Raw genomic sequence first — 20,426 nt, 5'->3', positions numbered from 1 at the left:
TTCCTGATTGAAAATAGCGACCTACCAAAATCGTCACTTTGCTTCCCCGTCCATATAGGGGTGAGTATTTGACTTTGCCTTCGTCAGAGGCAAGTAAAAACATTAAAAATGGAAACAGCATGCAAGAAAACCTACTTTGGGCTAATTTTTTGTGCCTCCCGTGGGACCAGAGTCATTGTGCTGACCCTGAGGGGGGTAGGGTGGGCCCGCCAAGAAAGTGCGCTTTTGGTTAAGTCGCCAATTTCTAACAAAAATGTGTCCTAACCATGTTTTTTTGAACGCGCTTTCGAATGGCAACATTCCTGATTGAAAATAGCGACCTACCAAAATCGTCACGTTGCTTCCCCGTCCATATAGGGGTGCGTATTTGACTTTGCCTTCGTCAGAGGCAAGTTAAAACATTGGAAATGCAATCAGCATGCAAGAAAACCTACTTTGGGCTAATTTTTTGTGCCTCCCGTGGGACCAGAGTCATAGAAGTGCCCCTGAGGGGGGTAGGGTAGGCCCGCCAGGAAAGTGCGCTTTTGGTTAGGTCTTTAATTTCTGACAAAAATCTGTCCTAACCATGTTTTTTTGGACGCTCTTTCGAATGGCAACATTCCTGATTGAAAATAGCGACCTACCAAAATCGTCACTTTGCTTCCCCGTCCATATAGGGGTGAGTATTTGACTTTGCCTTCGTCAGAGGCAAGTAAAAACATTGAAAATGGAATCAGCATGCAAGAAAACCTACTTTGGGCTAATTTTGTGTGCCTCCCGTGGGACCAGAGTCATTGAGCTGACCCTGAGGGGGGTAGGGTAGGCCCGCCAAGAAAGTGCGCTTTTGGTTAGGTCGCCAATTTCTTACAAAAAATGTGTCCTAACCATGTTTTTTTGAACGCGCTTTCGAATGGGAACATTCCTGATTGAAAATGGCGACCTACCAAAATCGTCACTTTGCTTCCCCGTCCATATAGGGGTGAGTATTTGACTTTGCCTTCGTCAGAGGCAAGTAAAAACATTGAAAATGGAATCAGCATGCAAGGAAACCTCTTTTGGGCTAATTTTTTGTGCTTCCCGTGGGACCAGAGTCATAGAAGTGCCCCTGAGGGGGGTAGGGTAGGCCCGCCAGGAAAGTGCGCTTTTGGTTAGGTCTTCAATTTCTTACAAAAATGTGTCCTAACCATGTTTTTTTGGACGCTCTTTCGAATGGCAACATTCCTGATTGAAAATAGCGACCTACCAAAATCGTCACTTTGCTTCCCCGTCCATATAGGGGTGAGTATTTGACTTTGCCTTCGTCAAAGGCAAGTAAAAACATTAAAAATGGAATCAGCGTGCAAGAAAACCTACTTTGGCCAAATTTTTTGTGCTTCCCGTGGGACCAGAGTCATAGAATTGTCCCTGAGGGGGGTAGGGTGGGCCCGCCAAGAAAGTGCGCTTTTGGTTAGGTCGCCAATTTCTAACAAAAATGTGTCCTAACCATGTTTTTTTGGACGCTCTTTCGAATGGCAACATTCCTGATTGAAAATGGCGACCTACCAAAATCGTCACTTTGCTTCCCCGTCCATATAGGGGTGAGTATTTGACTTTGCCTTCGTCAGAGGCAAGTAAAAACATTAAAAATGGAAACAGCATGCAAGAAAACCTACTTTGGGCTAATTTTTTGTGCCTCCCGTGGGACCAGAGTCATTGAGCTGCCCCTGAGGGGGGTAGGGTAGGCCCGCCAGGAAAGTGCGCTTTTGGTTAGGTCGCCAATTTCTAACAAAAATGTGTCCTAACCATGTTTTTTTGAACGCGCTTTCGAATGGCAATATTCTTGATTGAAAATGGCGACCTACCAAAATCGTCACTTTGCTTCCTTGTCCATATAGGGGTGAGTATTTGACTTTGCCTTCGTCAGAGGCAAGTAAAAACGTTGAAAATGGAATCAGCATGTAAGAAAACCTACTTTGGGCTAATTTTTCTTGCCTCTCGTGGGACCAGAGTCATAGAACTGCCCCTGAGGGGAGTTGGGTTGGCCCGCCAAGAAAGTGCGGTTTTGGTTAGGTCGCCAATTTCTTACAAAAATGTGTCCTAATCATGTTTTTTCGACGCTCTTTCGAATGGCAACATTCGTGATTAAAAATGGCGACCTACCAAAATCGTCACTTTGCTTCCCCGTCCATATTGGGATGTGTATTTGACTTTGCCTTCGTCAGAGGCAAGTAGAAACATTGAAAATGGAATCAGCATACAAGAAAACCTACTTTGGGCTAATTTTTTTGTGCCTCTCGTGGGACCAGATTCATAGAACATCCCCTGAGGGGGGTAGGGTAGGCCCGCCAAGAAAGTGCGGTTTTGGTTAGGTCGCCAATTTCTAACAAAAATGTGTCCTAACCATGTTTTTTTGGACGCTCTTTCGAATGGCAACATTCCTGATTGAAAATGGCGACCTACCAAAATCGTCACTTTGCTTCCCCGTCAAAATATGGGTGAGTATTTGACTTTGCCTTCGTTAGAGGCAAGTAAGAACATTGAAAATGGAATCAGCATGCAAGAAAACCTACTTTGGGCTAATTTTTGTGCCTCCCGTGGGACCAGAGTCATAGAACCCCCCCTGAGGGGGTTGGGTAGGCCCGCCAAGAAAGTGCGCTTTTGGTTAGGTCGCCAATTTCTAACAAAAATGTGTCCTAGCCATTTTTTTTTGGACGCTCTTTCGAATGGCAACATTCCTGATTGAAAATGGCGACCTACCAAAATCGTCACTTTGCTTCCCCGTCCATATAGGGGTGATTATTTGACTTTGCCTTCGTCAGAGTTAAGTAAAACAATGAAAATGGAATCAGCATGCAAGAAAACCTACTTTGGGCTAATTTTTGTTCCTCCCTTTGGATCAGAGTCATAGAGCGGCCCCTGAGGGGGGGAAAGTAGGCCCGCCAAGAAAGTGCACTTTTGGTTAGGTCGCCAATTTCGAAGAAATATGTGTCCTAACCATGTTTTTTTGGACGCTCTTTCGAACGGCAACATTCCTGATTGAAAATGGCGACCTACTTATATCGTCACTTTGCTTTCCTTTATATATAGGGGTGAATATTTGACTTTGCCATCGTCAGAGTCAAGTAAAAACATTGAAAATGGAATCAGCATACAAGAAAACCTCTTTTGGGCTAATTTTTAACTCGTGAATGCGCGTAGCGCAATGAACAAGTTATAGGGATAGTTGACTGTGGACTTGGTTGGTTAGTTGGTCGGTCGGTCGGTCGGTCGGTTTTGTCGTTAACTTTCAGGCGTGCGCAGTGAATGAGTTTTAAATTCAATTAGTTTGGAAAAAAACACGCGAACATTTGTTGTTCACGGTGCATCAGGAAATTCTTATTCAATATGTAGAGAATAATTTGACGATCATTTAGTGCAAGAATGGAGATTTTTCGTTCAATCTGAGCAAAGTTACAAGGTTTTTCAGTTTTTCAGAAAGTCCGGGGTCGTAAACTCAATTAATGAAAAAAAAAAGTGAAAATTTTTTTCACGACGCGTCAGAATTCTCTCATTCATTCTGTAGAGAATAATTTGACAATCATTTTAGTGTAAGAATGGAGATTTTTCGTTGAATCTGAGCAAAGTTATAGGTTTTTTTTGTTTTTTCTACAGAGTGCGGTTTCTTTTAAGAATTAAAAATAATTTAATTTAGAAATAATTTAATTAAAAAATAATTTAATTTGTCAGTTGTCACGCGAAAGCGGAACGTGCCATGTCACGCATCATTGACGTCGTAAACAAAATTATGCAAATTTCTGGTGAAATGAACACTTTAAGATCTTGTCAGCTTTCATGGAGGTTTTAAAGGGAAAAATGTTTCATTTTTGAAATTTACAACTGGTAATTTATGGGGAAGCAAAAGAACGCGGTCGATAAATAATTCTTATCTAGCAAGAGCTTGTCATGATACATTATTTTTACTTGAGGATTGCGTGGACTGAACTTCAAAGGAAAAATTTCACGCATTTATGTTGGGCATGAAATGTAATGCGATACTTTGTTGAACATATTTCCCTTTGTGAGATCGGCTTGCCCTACAGTAATTTTGTAATGTTAATTCCCAAAAAAACTTCACTTGCCAGGCAAGTGATGGTCAGAATCCACTAGCCCGATCGAAAAATCCAGTAGCCCCGGAGTATCGGGGACACGAATTTGCATGACGTAGCTGCACATGGCGTGCTTCTATGAACTTTGAATAAAAAAACACGTGATTTTTTTTTTCAATCGGCGCATCAGAATAATCTTATTCAATCTGTAGAGAATAATTTGACAACCATTTTTATAGTACAAGAATGGTTATTTTTCGTTACATAATCGGGCAAAGATATAATTTCTTTTAGCTTTCAAGGAAGTTTCCGTAGCCGTCTAAATTTCAATTACTATGTGTCATCTGCATTCACGAGTTGGCTCACAGGAGCCTTTGATTGTTCCTCTTGTGGGACCAGAGTCATAGAACTTTCCCTGAGAGGGGTAGGGTAGGCCCGCCAAGAAAGTGCGCTTTTGCTTAGGTCGCCAATTTCCAAAAAAAAGGTCCCAATCAAATTTCTTTGGACGCTCTTTCCAATGGCAACATTCCTGATTGAAAATGGCGACCTACCAAAATCGTCACTTTGCTTCTCCGTCCATATAGGGGTGAGCAATTGACTTTGCCTTCGTCAGAGTCAAGTAAAATCATTGAAAATGGAATCAGCATACAAGAACACTGACTTTGGGCTAAGTTTTGTTCCTCTTGTGGGACCAGAGTCATAGAGCTGCCCCTGAGAGGGGTAGAAAACCTAGTTTGGGCGGTTAGCGTTCCGTACGCGAAATAAATAAATGAAAAGTGATCTCACTTCTGTGCGAGTCGCGAAGTCATCAAAGTAAGAGGCGTCGCTCATCAGACTATTCCGTTTCCGAACAAGATACCAAGCAAACAGAAACACAACTTAAAGGATGCCACATTTAATCGTATTCTAGTAACAGAACTAGTGCAGTAACGCCACAAGTTTTTTAAAAGTTTTTTGCATAAACCCTCCAGTATAGTTTGACAGGCTGAACATCTTGGATCCTACTTTAGGCCCACTTGCAACCTCGTACACTTGCTGACATTAATCCTATATCCACAATAACTCCGAGCAAGAACTTGCAATGATAAGAATGTCTGATAATTTAAAAACTGATTACATATTTACAGATAAAATTGCTTGGATTAGTTAAGTATAAAAATAGTAACTGTCAAAACTGGTTGCCGTAAAAACCAACTCAACGAAGCCAAGAACCATTACTTCCCATTTTAAACTTTAACACAACCAATCTACGACAAAACCAACATTGTCACATCTACACATTGGAGGGGCTGATTTATGAAGCTCTTCTGACATGAATCCCAAGTATTGTTTCAAAACAACAGGATCTTGTATCAGAAATTACAAAGGATACATATTACGCTAAGAGTAGGATTCATGAATCTGACCCAGGTCGACACCGAAAAATTTTCTCCCCAAACTTGTTTATCAAATCTGCAGCCTGTGTCCGCACTTATTAGCCCAGAAGACATGTCTTTCCGAAATTTAATCAGAAGCAAAATTCCGTCTTGGAGGCCCTAGTCGTTTCACTGCTATGTCTGATTAAGGCTCTTTCCCCTCCCTACAAATCCAGCGATTCCTGGTTCATTCACTTCAAGGTTGTCGTCGCCACTCTTTCAAATACCAAAACAGAACCAACTCAGCCATAATCAGCTGCTAAGTTCTGTACACTACTTGTGACGCAAGACTCCCTGAGGCAGATGAGAAGTACCCGTTCCCTAACAAAGGTTTACCATGCAACGACCCTGCCTGATGGAAGTTCACTGAAATATATTGCTGCCTAACAAATTGACAGCCGCCGTTACAAGTCATTTGTAACACATGGTACAGCTCTTGTCTTGTCCAATCTACCATAACAGGCATTGTTATCCACTCTTGGCACTAGTGCTGTATATCAAGTGATATCTGCTTATCTATCAGTGTCAGGATTGTGGCAGATCACACTCAGCACCTGCCCCACCCCCTTAGTGTGCCCCTCTCTGAAGAAGATCCGTGATCCTTCGCGTATGTATTCAGGCTGCTTCATGAACCGGAAGCGCACTTTACCCCGCTGGCCAGTCCTCAAGGAATCCTGAAACAAAAAAACCAACTTAAATTATTTGTGGTTGAAGAAAGATTTACTTCCGTGCAGAGCTGTCATTAAGGGCCATAACCCGAAGCACCTGTTATAGCTGAATACCGGAACCTTGATGTTATGGGTCATTTTGACAGTTCTAGGGTTATCATTATACTCAGAAAGTAACAAGATTGTGGCTGTCAAGAACAATACAACATGTGGCTCAAAACGAAATGTTAACCCTGCATAAATATTAATGAAGAAATATTAGCTCAGACTGAAAAAAATAAACTTAATCGAATTGACTGTCTGTGAACACAACTTTGCCCCGGCTGCTTTTAACATCACAACCAATGTTTTTAATAAAAGAAGGTATCCAAGTTAACTATCCTGCCCAGGTGTAAAAAACCTCTTGCCATAAATCTTAATGACCCCCTGATAGAGCAAACGGCAAGCATGACAATGTAGCCATGTTCATCCTAGTAAAATTGAGTAGTTTTGCGTTAGCATCAAAAGGCCAGAATTATTTTGCACTGTCTCATCGACGTACTCATTTTGTCAAGAAAAAAAAACGCGAATCTCATGTTTGCCGTTTGCCGTAGACACCATTCTCAATCTCTCTAATGTTACAAACTTCCAACTCGAGAAAATAAGAAATACGAAATGCACACTGCGGCTTAACCTCACGCTTCACAGACAGCGTTTTCAAACCCATAAACGTTCGGAGGAATGTGAAAAAGCTGCGGTTCAAACTAAGTGTTGCAACAGGTCTACTAGTTCGCGAACATCTTTTCTTGTAGAATATATAAAACTGTTCTATTGAGGCCTTAAACTGCTGTTTAAATGTAAAAACTAAAATCCGAGCTTAGTTTTTACTTTTAAACAGCAATTTAAGGCCTCAATAGAACAGTTTTATATATTCTTAACCATGCTGCTGAAGGACAACATGAACAGATTATCTGTTCTTGCGTTTTTCATTGTTTCTTTAAAATATTCCTCCCTTTGAGGAATAAAATTAATGTTTTAAATAGCAAGTCCAACTTTAAAGTGCCCCTAACCCTTCAATTTGTTTTCTTTTGGTAGATTTTCATTTCTGTGAAGAACTCATTTTCGAAAATTTTTTTTAGAAATATTGAATCCTTTTTTTTTTACGAGTGCTTAAAGTTACTGAAATTTTTAAATTTTTGCGCGCTTTAAGCCCCGCTGGACAAATTTTTGTCTCGTGGGCTCATTAGGAACGAGCCAATGAGAAGCGACACTTTCTTCGCTGTGACGTAAGAAAAGGCCTCGGATCGTTATCAGAAGGAATCTTATGCATGCTGATTCCTTTCTCTACATTTCGAGAGTTGCTGCATCCAAAAACCACACATTTTCCAACCATTTTCTCTATTTTCAATTGAAGCATTACCGCGAATCTTCGGATATTTTTGCACGATGTCCTTTTCTTACGTCACGCTCCCTATTTGGCCGAGTGGGGGACTAATGCGAACGATAGGTGAAAATATCGACAAGACTGCCTTCACTTCTAGCGCTTGTAAAAACAAAAGGATTCAATATTTCTCAAAAATTTTTTCGAAAATGAGTTCTTCAAAGATATGGAAATCTACCAAAAGAAAACAAATTGAAGGGTTAGGGGCACTTTAACGGACTTTTGAATGAACTAGTAAAACATGCAAAACCATTTGAAGCTGATAAAATTTTGATACATCTAACAGTGTTTTCATCCATAATGATAAATGTTGATATAACTTAATTTTCAGCTTAAGCATGTGAGTAAAGTAAAGTAGTTACTTGTAAGCAAGCAAGCAGACTGCATGTATACAATGGTTGCGAGGGTGGAAACATTAAATCAGATTTCACTATAAGTTAGCTATGTGTCTGCACCTTGTTCATCTCCTCAATGACTGCTGTTTGTATGACATTTCCGATGTAGACAGTTGCTTGAAAACGTTTGCTTATTGATGTGGTGTGGAACAGAAGAAACACTTCAGCCCAGAATCCCAGGCAGGAGCGAGGCTTCTGTACAGGATCCAGCAGAACCAAACCCTGAGGTAAATACAAACAACAACAAACATAACATTCGTTATGTTACATGTACAAATTGGCATTGACATTTTGACAGGTTTTAGAGTCGGTAGTTTAAGGCTGGTTTACACGTACGACGCAAGCATAAACATAAGCGCAAGTGTAAGCACAAGAAACTAACATGTAAACCCTGGACGACGCAAGCATAAGCAAAAGCATAAACGCAAGCACAAGAAAAGGAAATTGTCCCTTTGTCTTGTGCGTCGCTTCGTCGCCCGTGTAAACCGGAATAATGCAAGCATAAGCACAAGAAAAGAACAAACAACAACATCTCCTCGTCGCTGAATACCTCCTTGGCGTCCGCCATCTTGGATTTAAAACTTTGGCGTATCTCACCTTGTGCTTATACTTGTCGCACGTGTAAACCAGCCTTATGCCACCTTTGCTACACTTTTTCCAATCACTGAAGAGATTGCTGTGTTTTAATTTTTGTTTGTTTGTATATTTTTTTTGTTTTCATAAGCTGATTAGTCAAGAATACAGCTCCATCTTACTCGTCTCAGCAGGCTCCTGTCTACTCCACTGACAGCCACTGATGCCGCCTGACCAGCTCGCACCACACGACAAGGAGCACGGTTCCTCTTCACAGATGTGACAGTCACTGGACAAAAGCCACCATCTATGGACGGACCCAAGAGAAGCTGATCACCCTCACGTAGAACACCCCTGAAGAATTAACAATGAATTTGAAAAACAGAAAAATACCAAGGGAAGAATGAAGGGTCCATAAACAGAGTAGGACAACTGAACATGTACATGAAGCTTGCAGTACCCTCAATATTGGGTTCCGGCATAAATTTCACACAGGGTGACACCTTAGACAATCTACTACTTAATTAAATGAGACAAACGGTTGTTCTGCCATCTACCCTAATTCCACAAAATTTAAAACTTACAACAAACAATAAAACAAGTAAGTACACAACCAATCAAAGTAATAATAAGCCCACACTTTCTCAGTAGTGCAAAACAGAATACTTATTAGCCACAAGATAGACTTTCTCAAAGTCGCTCTCTCGCTTCTCATTGAATGGACCTGGCGCGAGCGACTTTTATCACTTGCAGCGCGCCAAATTTACAGGAGGAATTTTCCTCCTGTAGCATTATCCAATCAGAACCAGCGATATGAAAGTACACGTCAATCAAGCCAGATCATAACCAGATCACGCGCGAAGCTATTCGAACATACAACACTAGCTCTTCAATAGCCATTGTTATTTCGGTCTACGACCAAGAACTTCTAAATTCCTCGCACTGATTATACGTTCGTTTAACGACGCAATTCGTGTATGGGTTGCAAAAAGCAAAGTACAGAGATGTCCGCGAACATCAGCGCAAAGTAATCGAAAGTCACTGTTGTGGAAAGGACGTGTTTTTATCCGCGCGTACAGGATGATCGGGAAAAAAAGCTTGACCTTTGAGGTGGCCCCATTCGTTTTCGATTTTCTACGTCACGGCGAAAGAAAAGAGGTTATGTCCGTTTGCTTGGTTCCGGTTAAACGGACATCAACATCAAGAGGCGATCGATCGGTATTTTGTGGCTTATACTGACCGAGTTATATGCTGCATTTTTAATGAGTGTTTTGATGGTAACGAGATAAGCCTCAACCTTGTTTGGTATATAGCAAGCATTTTTCGGCTGTAAACTTGTTCGGTTGTTATTATACCGATACGGATTCGGCCGTTATCCCAAACGAGTTAACGGCCGAATTTCGTTCGGTATATAATAGGAAACCCATTAGAGCCCATACATTTTATGTTGTTTTCCAGGTTTTTCTGTCAAGACAGCACTCTGCATGTCATGCTGCGTAGTGCTTTCATTTTAAAATTTATTATTGCAGTAGCAGCGCTAGCAGTAGCCGGTATTATTAGTATTTTTTACTCGCACATTCGAAGTAAAGCATTTTAAAAATCTTCGCGAAGCGAATCGACATAATTTCTGCAGTCATCAAAATGTAAACAAAATCTTCGCATGAACAGTGTGTAGTACGATACAGTCGTTTCGCGGGGCTGATAAAGAAAATGACTTGTTCTTTCACTGTTCAAATGCCTTGTCAACGTTTGAAAAATGTTTTGCAAATGCGTTGGCCCAATTTTTAGATGATTTTCAGAGTATTTTGGTTTCGTTCGGAAACATTCCCAACGTTTTGAAACGCATTGAGAAAGTTTTCCAATGCAATTGTCGGCGTTTCCAAAGATGTGTTGAAATGACTGAAATGACAAGAATGCATTGAGTTGACAGTTTGACAGCTTCGCACCCTGAAAAGTTCGCACCAAAATGACGTCACTTGATTTGGTTTCCAGCAAGGGAAACAAGTCGAGCTCTCGCTCGCTCGCGCTCCGCGCTCGCTCGCTCGAGCTCTGACGATCGCGCTTCGCGCTCTCTAAGCTCGACTTGTAAGCAAGTCTAGCCACAAGACTAAATTGTCTTAAATTATGAGAGAGAATACAAGCAACAACAGTAAGCACTGATTTGTGTCCCTTACCTTTCCAAAGTACCACCGACAACTGGCCCAGTGCCTGGAACATTAAAAATCTCATCCACCTGGAAATGAATGGGAAAAGGATGTCTTGGTTTCATATCAAGTAGGTAGCAATCTATTTGTAGCCACCTACTTTGTTTTCATTATCACTCACTGCTTATGAGAATCAGTGTCTCAGATTGCTGCATATTCAGGCTAGATCTGAACTTTCTTGGGTCCTCCAGGTTGGAAATAAAACTTTATTTTGACATGAAGCTCAAAATGGTCAATTAAGGACAGTGTCTTTTAATACAGAGGTATTGCCCTATTTATGAATATGCAGATCTTAAACAGGGCAGTCAGAAATACCCAAAAAGAAAACTATGGGTTACCATGCATTTTTCAGAGATAATTATTATTAAGCTTCAATATGAACAAAAAAAAAAATGTGGATTTCAAAAGCCCTTGCTAAGACCTTGTTTTGCTGCAAAGTCATGAACCATGCAAAGTGTCTTTGAATTAGTAGGCATCTCTTAAGAAATTAGAGGTTCTGGGAGCATTCCAAGATGTGTAGAACTTATGCACAGTAACCAAAGAAGGCACTGTCCTTAAAGATGATCATGACAAACCTGATATTCTGTACATTCCTGAGCCAGTTTTTCCTGATCCAAGGGCGATCGTGCTGGGGGTACAAGATTAAGGAACTTTTTGACAAGATTCAGATTATCACCAGTCACACAGGATACAGTGAAGATGGGTGTCACCCTAAAAGAGAAATTCAACAATCAGTTTGTGGCTCCATCACTGTCCATCTGTTTACTTTTGCTGCTGCTTGAGTGCTTTCATTCAGTTGATAAAGCTTCAAATAAAAATCATTTTGCATCCACTGTTCTTCAAGTTACATTGTAATAGAGTGACGCAAAATATTACCAATAATGTACACGTAAAGTGAGCTAAATTCAGTTTGTGGTGGCAGGGATGGTGCAGTGGTGAGAGCACTCGCCTCCCTCCAATATGATCCGGGTTCAATAATAATTACTCACAGCATTGACACCATATGTGGTTTGTTGTTGATTCTTGTTCCTGTTCAACAGTTTTTCTCTGGGTTTCTTTCTCTTATAGACGCACTGAGGGCTTATGTGGTGGAAACTACAGTGAAACTGAGCAGCTTTCATGGGAACCAAAGCCACCACACTTAAATAAAAAATAAATAAATCAACTTTGTTCAACGAGGGTGACACTTAACAGTCTGACAACTGACAAACCTGAGGCCCTCGGATTCCAGATCGAATTGGAATTTGGAAATGTTGGTTCTTGTGGAGGGAGGAAAACCGCAGAGCCCGGAGAAAAACCCTTGGAGCAAGGACGAGAACCAGCAACAAACTCAACCCACATATGCCGTTCAGTCCGGGAATCGAACCCGGGCCACATTGGTGGGAGGCAAGTGCTCTCACCGCTGTGCATCCTTGCTCCCCTGAAAACAAAAACTTACTGATTTGAAATGAAGTTTTTTGCAGCAACTATCACATCATCCTCTGTTTGGACAACCACTGGTACCTTGTTACAGCCAGGAGATTTTAGAAGTCGATCAAGTACTCTTAGGGTTCGTTCCACCATTGTTGGTAGACAAACATCAGTTTTGTTTACTATCACAAATGTGGGTACCTTCAATGCCATGGCCAACCCTAAGTGCTCTTTTGTTGTTCCCACTAAACAAAATGTATTGACAGTTATAAAGAATTTATGGAGGCAGCAGTCCTACCAGGGAAAATAGTGAGCTTACGCAACAGGACGGCTGAGGGAAGGGGATGGTGAAATATTGTTGTGACCAACATGACATCTTAGTACCTTCACATTTTACGGCGATTTTCAACTAAAACTGGTGTTATCTCATCTGTTACAACCCAAAAACCACGAGCGGTAGGAATGTTACAATCTAGAGTCATGAATACTTGGCCATCATGTTGGTCACACAAGCACAATTTGCCATCCCACCACATCAGCCGCCCTGTTGCGTAAACTTGCTAATGACTATAAATATACCAGTCCCATGTATGCAGGGAATCACAGTAGAAGATATTTGCAATAACCTCTGTCAAGCCATTTTCTGTCCTTGAAATTAATCGAATAAACTTATACAGGTATTACAGGCAAGAAGACCAGGAAGAATCAAATGCTAAATATTTGCCATGGAGTCAGCAGCCATTCAAAGTCACAACAATTTTAAAAATATATATTTTCTTGCACTTTGAACAATGTTAAAGTGGCTATCATTTACACAAGAAACAAAATAATATTTTTATACATCTCCTTACCTATACCAGCATTTCCAGCAACAACCAACATAGCAAAATCTGGTGAATGTCCAGTTAGACCAAAGATTGTTGTTCTCAAGTATTTGTGATGTCCTGCAAGGTCTATGAATGTAATCAGCTTGGACGATTGCTCACAAATATCTTCTGCAGTTCGAGACTCACTGTAATTGATAACCTGGGGAAAAAAATAATGAAAAATGTTTAAAATGTCACAGCTGTGAAGCTGTGAAGACCAAGATGGGTACTTTCATATACAGCCTGTAATGGGGATGAGACACCCAATATGGTATGGGTTTTGGACTTCACAGTGTTATAGATCTATAGGCCTGTATCTTAGGGAGGGGGGGGGGGGGGTACTTTAGAATCCATACCCATTTCTGTAAATCCACACCTATTATCAGACCTTCAGACCAAAATAAGTCATACGCTTTGACACCACAAATATCTAGTGTATAGTTAATACGGAAAACGTGAGTCAGGCCATGTGTGTGGTCATTATGTTATCGTAATGCAATTTCCGTTATACCGATAAGTAGCATAACACAAGGGAATACGGTAACAACATCACACTATCTTTTATAGGGAATTCCCCCCTGCCCCCAGGATCAGTTACTAGAAAACGGCTGTGATTGCAGTGTTGCTGTTATGAACAGTGTCATTTAATTTAGGGTTGATGAAGTGCAACATGTTTGTTATAAATAAGGTTAGGATTTGACAGCCTGGGTGTGGTTGTGCAAAATCCCATTGACACTGATCCATGATTTAAAGTTAAGGACGGTGCCTACTATTGTTACTGCGCATACGTTCTGCGCATCGCGAAATACTCGGGTTTCCTATGGGTGGTACCTACTAACACAGGAATATTTTTGCGCGGTTTAAAACTATACGGAGAAAGCAGAACTTACCAAATGCTTTTGGTACCTCAAAAGAAAATTGGGGGTAACCATGCATTTTTCAGAGATAATTAAGCTTCAATTTAGGGAAAAAATCGCATACATTGCTTTATATTTTGGCGTTTTATATAGATATTACTGCTCAAATATCTCTGAAAAATGCGTGGTTACCCCCAATTTTCTTTTTGAATTCCAATAGGCGTTGCTAAGATCTGTTTTTCCCACATAGTCATAAGCCGCACAAAAATATTTCGGTATTAGTAGGCACCGTCCTTAACTGAGGTTTTTTCCACTCATTGAAAATATTTTTGAACTTGAAGCTAATGGTAAAGTCATATCTCATTCAAAACGGAAGCCCAAAAATCTTTTTAAAAATTCTCGTTTACTAGTAATTGAACTGACATCAAAGTTCACACTAAAACTGCATTAGCTTAATCACACTGGGCCCAGGGGCCCATTTCTTGAAAGACCCAGTAAGTTATTGGGCCCGATAAGTATATTTTTAAATGTTTTTTCGCCGATTTCGCAGTGATTAGAGATATGATACTTGGCCAATGTTTTCATAGAATTATAAGGTTTTAAAATTTAGTATTCAAAGCTAACAAAAATGGACTTCTGCTAAGAAACATTTATCACCAAAGACACTTATCAGGCCCGATAAGTTACTGGGATGTTCGAGAAACGGGCCCCTGGGCAGCTCACCCATACTCAAACTTCAGTTCAGTAACCTCCCCCCATCCCCCTCTGGGCAAAAACATAGTTGAGAAAAATCCCAGGATATCCAAAACCTAGAAGACTTCAGTGAGTAGTACCAACACAAACAAAAGTATTTTACCTCCCCTTTGCTGTTAAATCCCAGTATTTCATGGCTAATACTTGATGTTCTTCCAGTTTGAATCTCATGTAAGTGTCTAAACAGGTTCAGCCTTGCCCGCCCACGGCCATTGTCCAACTCATCATGTGTCAAGACACCAAGTAATGTACTTTTTCCAGCATCAACATTTCCCAACACAGCAAGACGTATGTCGATGAACTACAAAAGAGACAGACCATGAACAAGTGTCAAATATTGAAGAAAAACTACTGCTCAATAGACGTCTTTCTTACCTGCAAATTTCTACATTATAACAAGTTTTCGGCTTAAACAAGGGGTGCTATGAAACCACTACATTTCACAATAATATTGTATCCTACACTTAGTGCTGCCTTCATCTCAAGACTATAAACTACTAAGGCTCTTGCTTTTAATTCAACTTTGTCATGGGTGGATATTAATAAAAGGAATTAACCTGAGAAATACATAGTAAATTTAAAATAATTAATGTACAGGGAAATACAGAACACATACATAGAGGATATTGCATGGCGGCGCAAAGGTATGAATTTTACATTCGAGTGGTAAAGATAATATTTTACCAACGAGTGCATTGAGTGAGTAAAATATTGTTTTTAACACAAGAAAATAAAATTCATATCTTCAAGCCACCATGTAATTTTCTTTTTATTATACGGACAAATCTATCGCTCACCATTTTTTTACTGACCTTTTGCACAAACAACCAAAGCAGGAAAATGATGTCATTAATATCTAGTTCATTAGTGAGGATATGGAAAATACGCCACTTGGGTTCCAGATGTAGATCCATACAAAATTTACACATGGTGTATTTTCTAGTAAGACACATAGGTTAGTACTTATTTGCTCTATTAAATAAACGAAAGGTGGACGTGACATGCAAAATCATCAACCGAAAGACAATATTCACCTGTTGATGATCTGGGACTCGTCGGACCAAGACCTCTGCCACTTGTCTTGCTGGACCACTGTTTACATTTTCCACAACATGACGTCGCAGCAAGGTGGTATGAGCACCAAGTTTGGACGCCATAACATTAAGTGTATTCAGAGAAAAATCAAGCTCTTCTCTGGTAAGACCAACAAACATCCCATTGTCTTCAACACCAATCTCATAGATTGCTTCTCCATCACCCTCCTGAAGGCGCCACTTCATCTGCGTTACCAGGTGTTCCAGACGAGAGGGAGAAGGGTTGACAAGCTTCAGCTGTTGAAAATTAAAATAGTATAAAATTAATGGCAGTCAAACCCAACTTTGGATAGGTCATTTAATGGCAGACACCGAGCAACAGTGCCATTGCACTCATGTACATATTTACAACTTGAAGCCAGGCTACAAAAGACCTTTTCATGTGCTTTCAGCTACCAACTTGATTTGGAAACAAAAGAGGTCAAAATGGGGTTTTGGTCTAATTCTCTTTAACTACTATTGACACTGACAAACTTTCAAATTTCTCTTTCACAGCAATCGGTAATATTTTATTTCACCAGGTCGAGAGGGACTAGGTAGAAAAAACCCAAGAGAAAACAGCTGGGAAGTGTACAGGGAAGGGAGAGGATGGTAATTGCCAAGATGGCTGGAGGCAGGATGACTACAAAAAAATTATGCAACAATGTATGTTGTGCAACATAAAATGTCAGAGGCAGGTGGCAACAAAAAAGGGATGTGAACCCCAGAGGGGGGTACTCCCCTATATAAGCTACATGGGTATTTGCTGCCCCAAAGGCTGTGGTTTTTGAGCCATATTTGGTCTGAAAATGGGTATAGATTTTGACCATTATGGTCTTAAATCGGGTATGGTTTTCAAGAGAATCACGAGAGCGTATAAACAAATTTGTCTTTCAACTCCAAATGAATAGTAGAGAAAGAGCAGTGTCCAAAATATCATTCGCAAGCCAGGTCTGAAAATGAGTGTGGATTTTAGAGGCCAGGTCTGAAAACAGGTGTGGAAAATGGCACGTTTTGGTCTGAAATAGGGTCAGGATTTGGAGAAATGGGCAGCACACCCCAACCGAGAATTCCAAGGAGTACCCCCTCCCCTCCCTGGGAAGTTGGCTAGGATTACAGGATGGGTGAAGGGATATGTTTGGATCTCCTACCCTTATTCCTTCCCTCCCCTCCCCCCATACACACATACAATTTACCTGATTAAAACCAAATTTATTTTGTGGGAATCACCTTAACAGGAACGTTTCTACTGGTCAGTTGCTCCCAGACATTTCAAAATTTATTGTGGTTTGTGCACGGTCGATCAAGGCCAAAAATGCTAACAAAAATATACAACAAAGTAGTTTGCCAGGCTTGACAACCGTTGCCTTTTATTAACTATGAACTGTGCAAATGAATCATAACAATATAACCAAATAAAATTGAAATACGCTTTTATGGTAGTTAACTCTCTTCTCTCCGGAAATAAAAAAAAATTAAACCATAAATTAAAACTTTCTGCTTTAAATAGGAAAGCTAAGCTACTAGTGCGTTTTTTTGGTCCAATAAAAAATTCTTAATTCATTGAGAAACCTTTTTGGCGCATCCATACCACTAAACAACAGAAAAGAGTTTTGCATTCAAATTTAGCTTAATTTTAAGAGTCCCCTGGAGACAAGCTGGTGGGAGTGCCAGGCACCTTAACCAGCTTCATCGTTTCAAAAACCTTACATATTAATATTTTTCTTCGAAAGTAAAACATACCAATTTTATAACAGCAAACTGGAAAGAAGTTCCAAAATAGAATTGACCTAAATCACGAAAACAAATGGCAGTGGCTTTAGCCGTTGGATAACACAAATAAAATATTTTTTTCCCGCGCAACTGTAAAGCTTTATAACCGAAGTTAACTGATGAAGCAGTGTATAGCGAATTCTACATGTAATGAAACCAAAATTGCGATCAACCTACCTTGTATTCCACATTCCCTTCTTCAACCTGTAAATAATCAAGGAAAGCATATCACGATAAAGTTTCAACAATAATTTTTACGAGGCAAGAACTGCAGAGCTAAACAACTATTAAACATAATTTGTTTACCTCCGGTGGCAAACTTTCGGGCATAGAGGCGCACGGTGTTTCGGTTCCACTTCCGGACGCCGTTTCAAACAAATGGATAAAAGATTCCATTTCTGAGTTAACGATCCTGTTAGCGAAGTATGGTTGTTAATGGAAACCATCAGGAACCGAGAGATTGTCCCGCTAAACCGGCATTTTTGTCCAGTTGCTTCGTGTTACTGTCTGTTGATATTTGTTTCGGCTCATGACACCATCTGCCTGCGGTGTTTCATCAGAAAAGTCCCCGGATATTGATCACGTTCTCTAAACATTATGACGTCACAAGAGTAATTGGAAAATAAAACTGTTGTTCTTGGTCGAGAAAAAATCTACTAAACCTCTAAACCTTTAATTTTGGTCAGATTTAAAACTCTTCTACCCTCAGGGTAAAACCAGTTCCCAAATAGAAATTGAAATACAACAAGAAAAAATAAATAGAAAGAAAGAAAGAGGGCCCGAAATTGTACTTCATAGTGATTCTTTGGCTGATTGGCTGGTGACAGGACAGCTGCTAATTTACTATTGTCCAAACTTTGTGATTTGTTGCAAATCCACGTGCACCTTATGTGGTGATGCAACTTTCACTTGAATTCCTTTTTTGGGAAAAGTTATTTACATTCTCACGTGAAAAAATCGTGAAACTGACGTGACATTTCTCATGCCAATATTTCATTTTGGGTAAAAAAAATAAAAACAAAGAACGGGCCATGTGAATAAAACAGTTGGTCCAGAAATTTGTCCCAACAATTAGTCCTACGAATTAAAACTTAGCCAGGACCATTCATTATTTATCTGGGGTAGAGAGTGGGTGAGAATTTACCAGACGTTGCAACGTAAAATGTAATGAGAGATGTTTTGCCACAATGACCCGAAATGAAACAACCTTTGATGCAAAGTTGTAACACTAAATGTAAAACATTTTTGGAAAATGAAAACCACTTTTTTAACGCGAAAGGTAACACTTTTTCAACGCGAAAGGTAACAAGTAAAATATGTAGCCTGCGTGGCAGGCGCGTGAAAAATATATAAGGCCAGGAGCCATAATCGTGGCTCCTGATAAGGCGCGAAAAAAGCGTGGAGCGCGAGGGAGGGAGACACGCGTGTGTCTCTCTCGCGTGCGTGGCTCCACTGGCTCGTGCAACCTATAATTTTCATGCGCCTAACTTTAGTCTTGAATCATAATCAAAGAACCTTAGACACGCAAGCCCTCATGCGGTGAAAACAAGAAACACCTGTCTGCCAAATTACGAGACTTTACTGGCGCCACGACGCGGCAGATCAAAATTTGCTTAAGCCTTCGAAAACGGCATTATTAAAAAAAATGATTGCATAATTGCCCCATACATACATGCAAAAACTTCGACACTTAAATAAAGTCATTTATTATCATTATTTTTTATTTTTAATATAACCAAAAATTGTTTCTTGTTGTGTCGTACTATGAATCTTTTGCAAGCATCCGTGACCCGCCACAGGCAACCCACGTTTTCAGAGGCAAGAACGTTGCGCGAGAGGAGCGCTCGTTTCTGAGAAACGCATAGAAATGACGTCTGTTCTGAAGGTTCGTTTTGCCAATTTTAGCGAACCGCCAACTGTATAGTTATATGACTTCAGCTTTACCGATAAACACTTATTGTGAATCAGTTTATATTTGGTGTTAAAGAAATTGTTACATTTCGGGCAAGAGAACACGACACTGATTTTGGGTTAATGCTACTTTTTGCAGTAAAAGTTATAACTTTTCGTTTAATTGTTACAATTTGCGACGTAACATTCATCTCTTTTTTTTTGGTTGTTGTTTTGTTTTTGTTTGTTTGTTGTGGTTTTGCAGGTACCCACCTTCACAAAACGGACATTTTTCGAGCCCCTATTCCACTGAGGAAAACTTTCAGTGCCCCTTCCCCATCTCACACACTATAGTATTCTTGTGAACTGATGAACTTGTACACCCAATGATCACGAGAGATTTCTCGAGGACCTTCGTCAATACATGTATAGGCGATTTGAGGTACATCTCTTAAACAATGCAAGCTGTTACGGAGCAGCCAACAAAAAAAAATTAAATAAAATTCCAGTTCCCCAGAGTCTCTCCTGGCGACCAATCACTGGCCGAAGAGCCTAAGGACTCTGGGTACGATTGTCATGAAAACCTGGACGTTATTGACATGAAAACTAGAAAAAAAAATACTGGTACTTGACAAACTGCTGCGCTGTGTTTTGTGAATGAAAAACAGTCGAATTTACGGGAGCAAGAGGATTGCTCGAATTGGTGAGTACGTATTTGCTTGCTTGCGTTTCTATTTGGCTCTGTATTTTGTTCGTAAACTTCATTTTCCATCACCATGTAATCTCACGGACGGTCTGTATCCATTGAAGCTGAGAGCTTGTTTTTGTTTTCGTTTTGCAGGTCACATAAGACGTCGGCCATTTCACAAACGGGCCGATGGCGTGATACCATTCTCTTTGCTTCAGAACTCTGATCTCTGATCAAGCACGCTGGTTAACCAATCAGAGCGCGCGTTATATCGATGGAATTTGTTTGATTTTCGGACTAAGTCAACCATTGACTAAGTCCTGTTCAGAGAATGAGCAAGTGGTATCTTATTTTCATGAGTTTGACGCAAGATCTTCTTCCCATAAAAAGTTGAGTTT

The 20,426-nt window shown here is 40.2% G+C and overlaps 1 protein-coding gene across 1 annotated transcript; it reads right to left on the bottom strand.

Moving 5' to 3' along the window:
• Positions 1-4,918: 4,918 nt before the first annotated feature.
• LOC146487770 (GTP-binding protein 2-like) lies at positions 4,919-17,985 on the bottom strand. Its single transcript, XM_085126898.1, has 11 exons — positions 17,757-17,985; positions 17,628-17,654; positions 15,639-15,935; positions 14,708-14,905; positions 12,980-13,154; positions 12,157-12,373; positions 11,294-11,429; positions 10,689-10,747; positions 8,697-8,868; positions 8,002-8,163; positions 4,919-6,132 (listed from the first exon to the last, which is right to left on the bottom strand). The coding sequence occupies exons 1-11, from the start codon at positions 17,844-17,846 to the stop codon at positions 5,971-5,973; spliced, it is 1,695 nt and encodes a 564-aa protein (XP_084983024.1). The 5' UTR covers positions 17,847-17,985; the 3' UTR covers positions 4,919-5,970.
• Positions 17,986-20,426: the final 2,441 nt, after the last annotated feature.

The sequence above is a fragment of the Pavona decussata genome, unplaced genomic scaffold (genome assembly GCF_977016875.1).
Source record: "Pavona decussata unplaced genomic scaffold, jaPavDecu1.1 SCAFFOLD_13, whole genome shotgun sequence".
NCBI lineage: Eukaryota > Metazoa > Cnidaria > Anthozoa > Scleractinia > Agariciidae > Pavona > Pavona decussata.
This window is presented reverse-complemented; position numbering and strand designations above follow the sequence as displayed.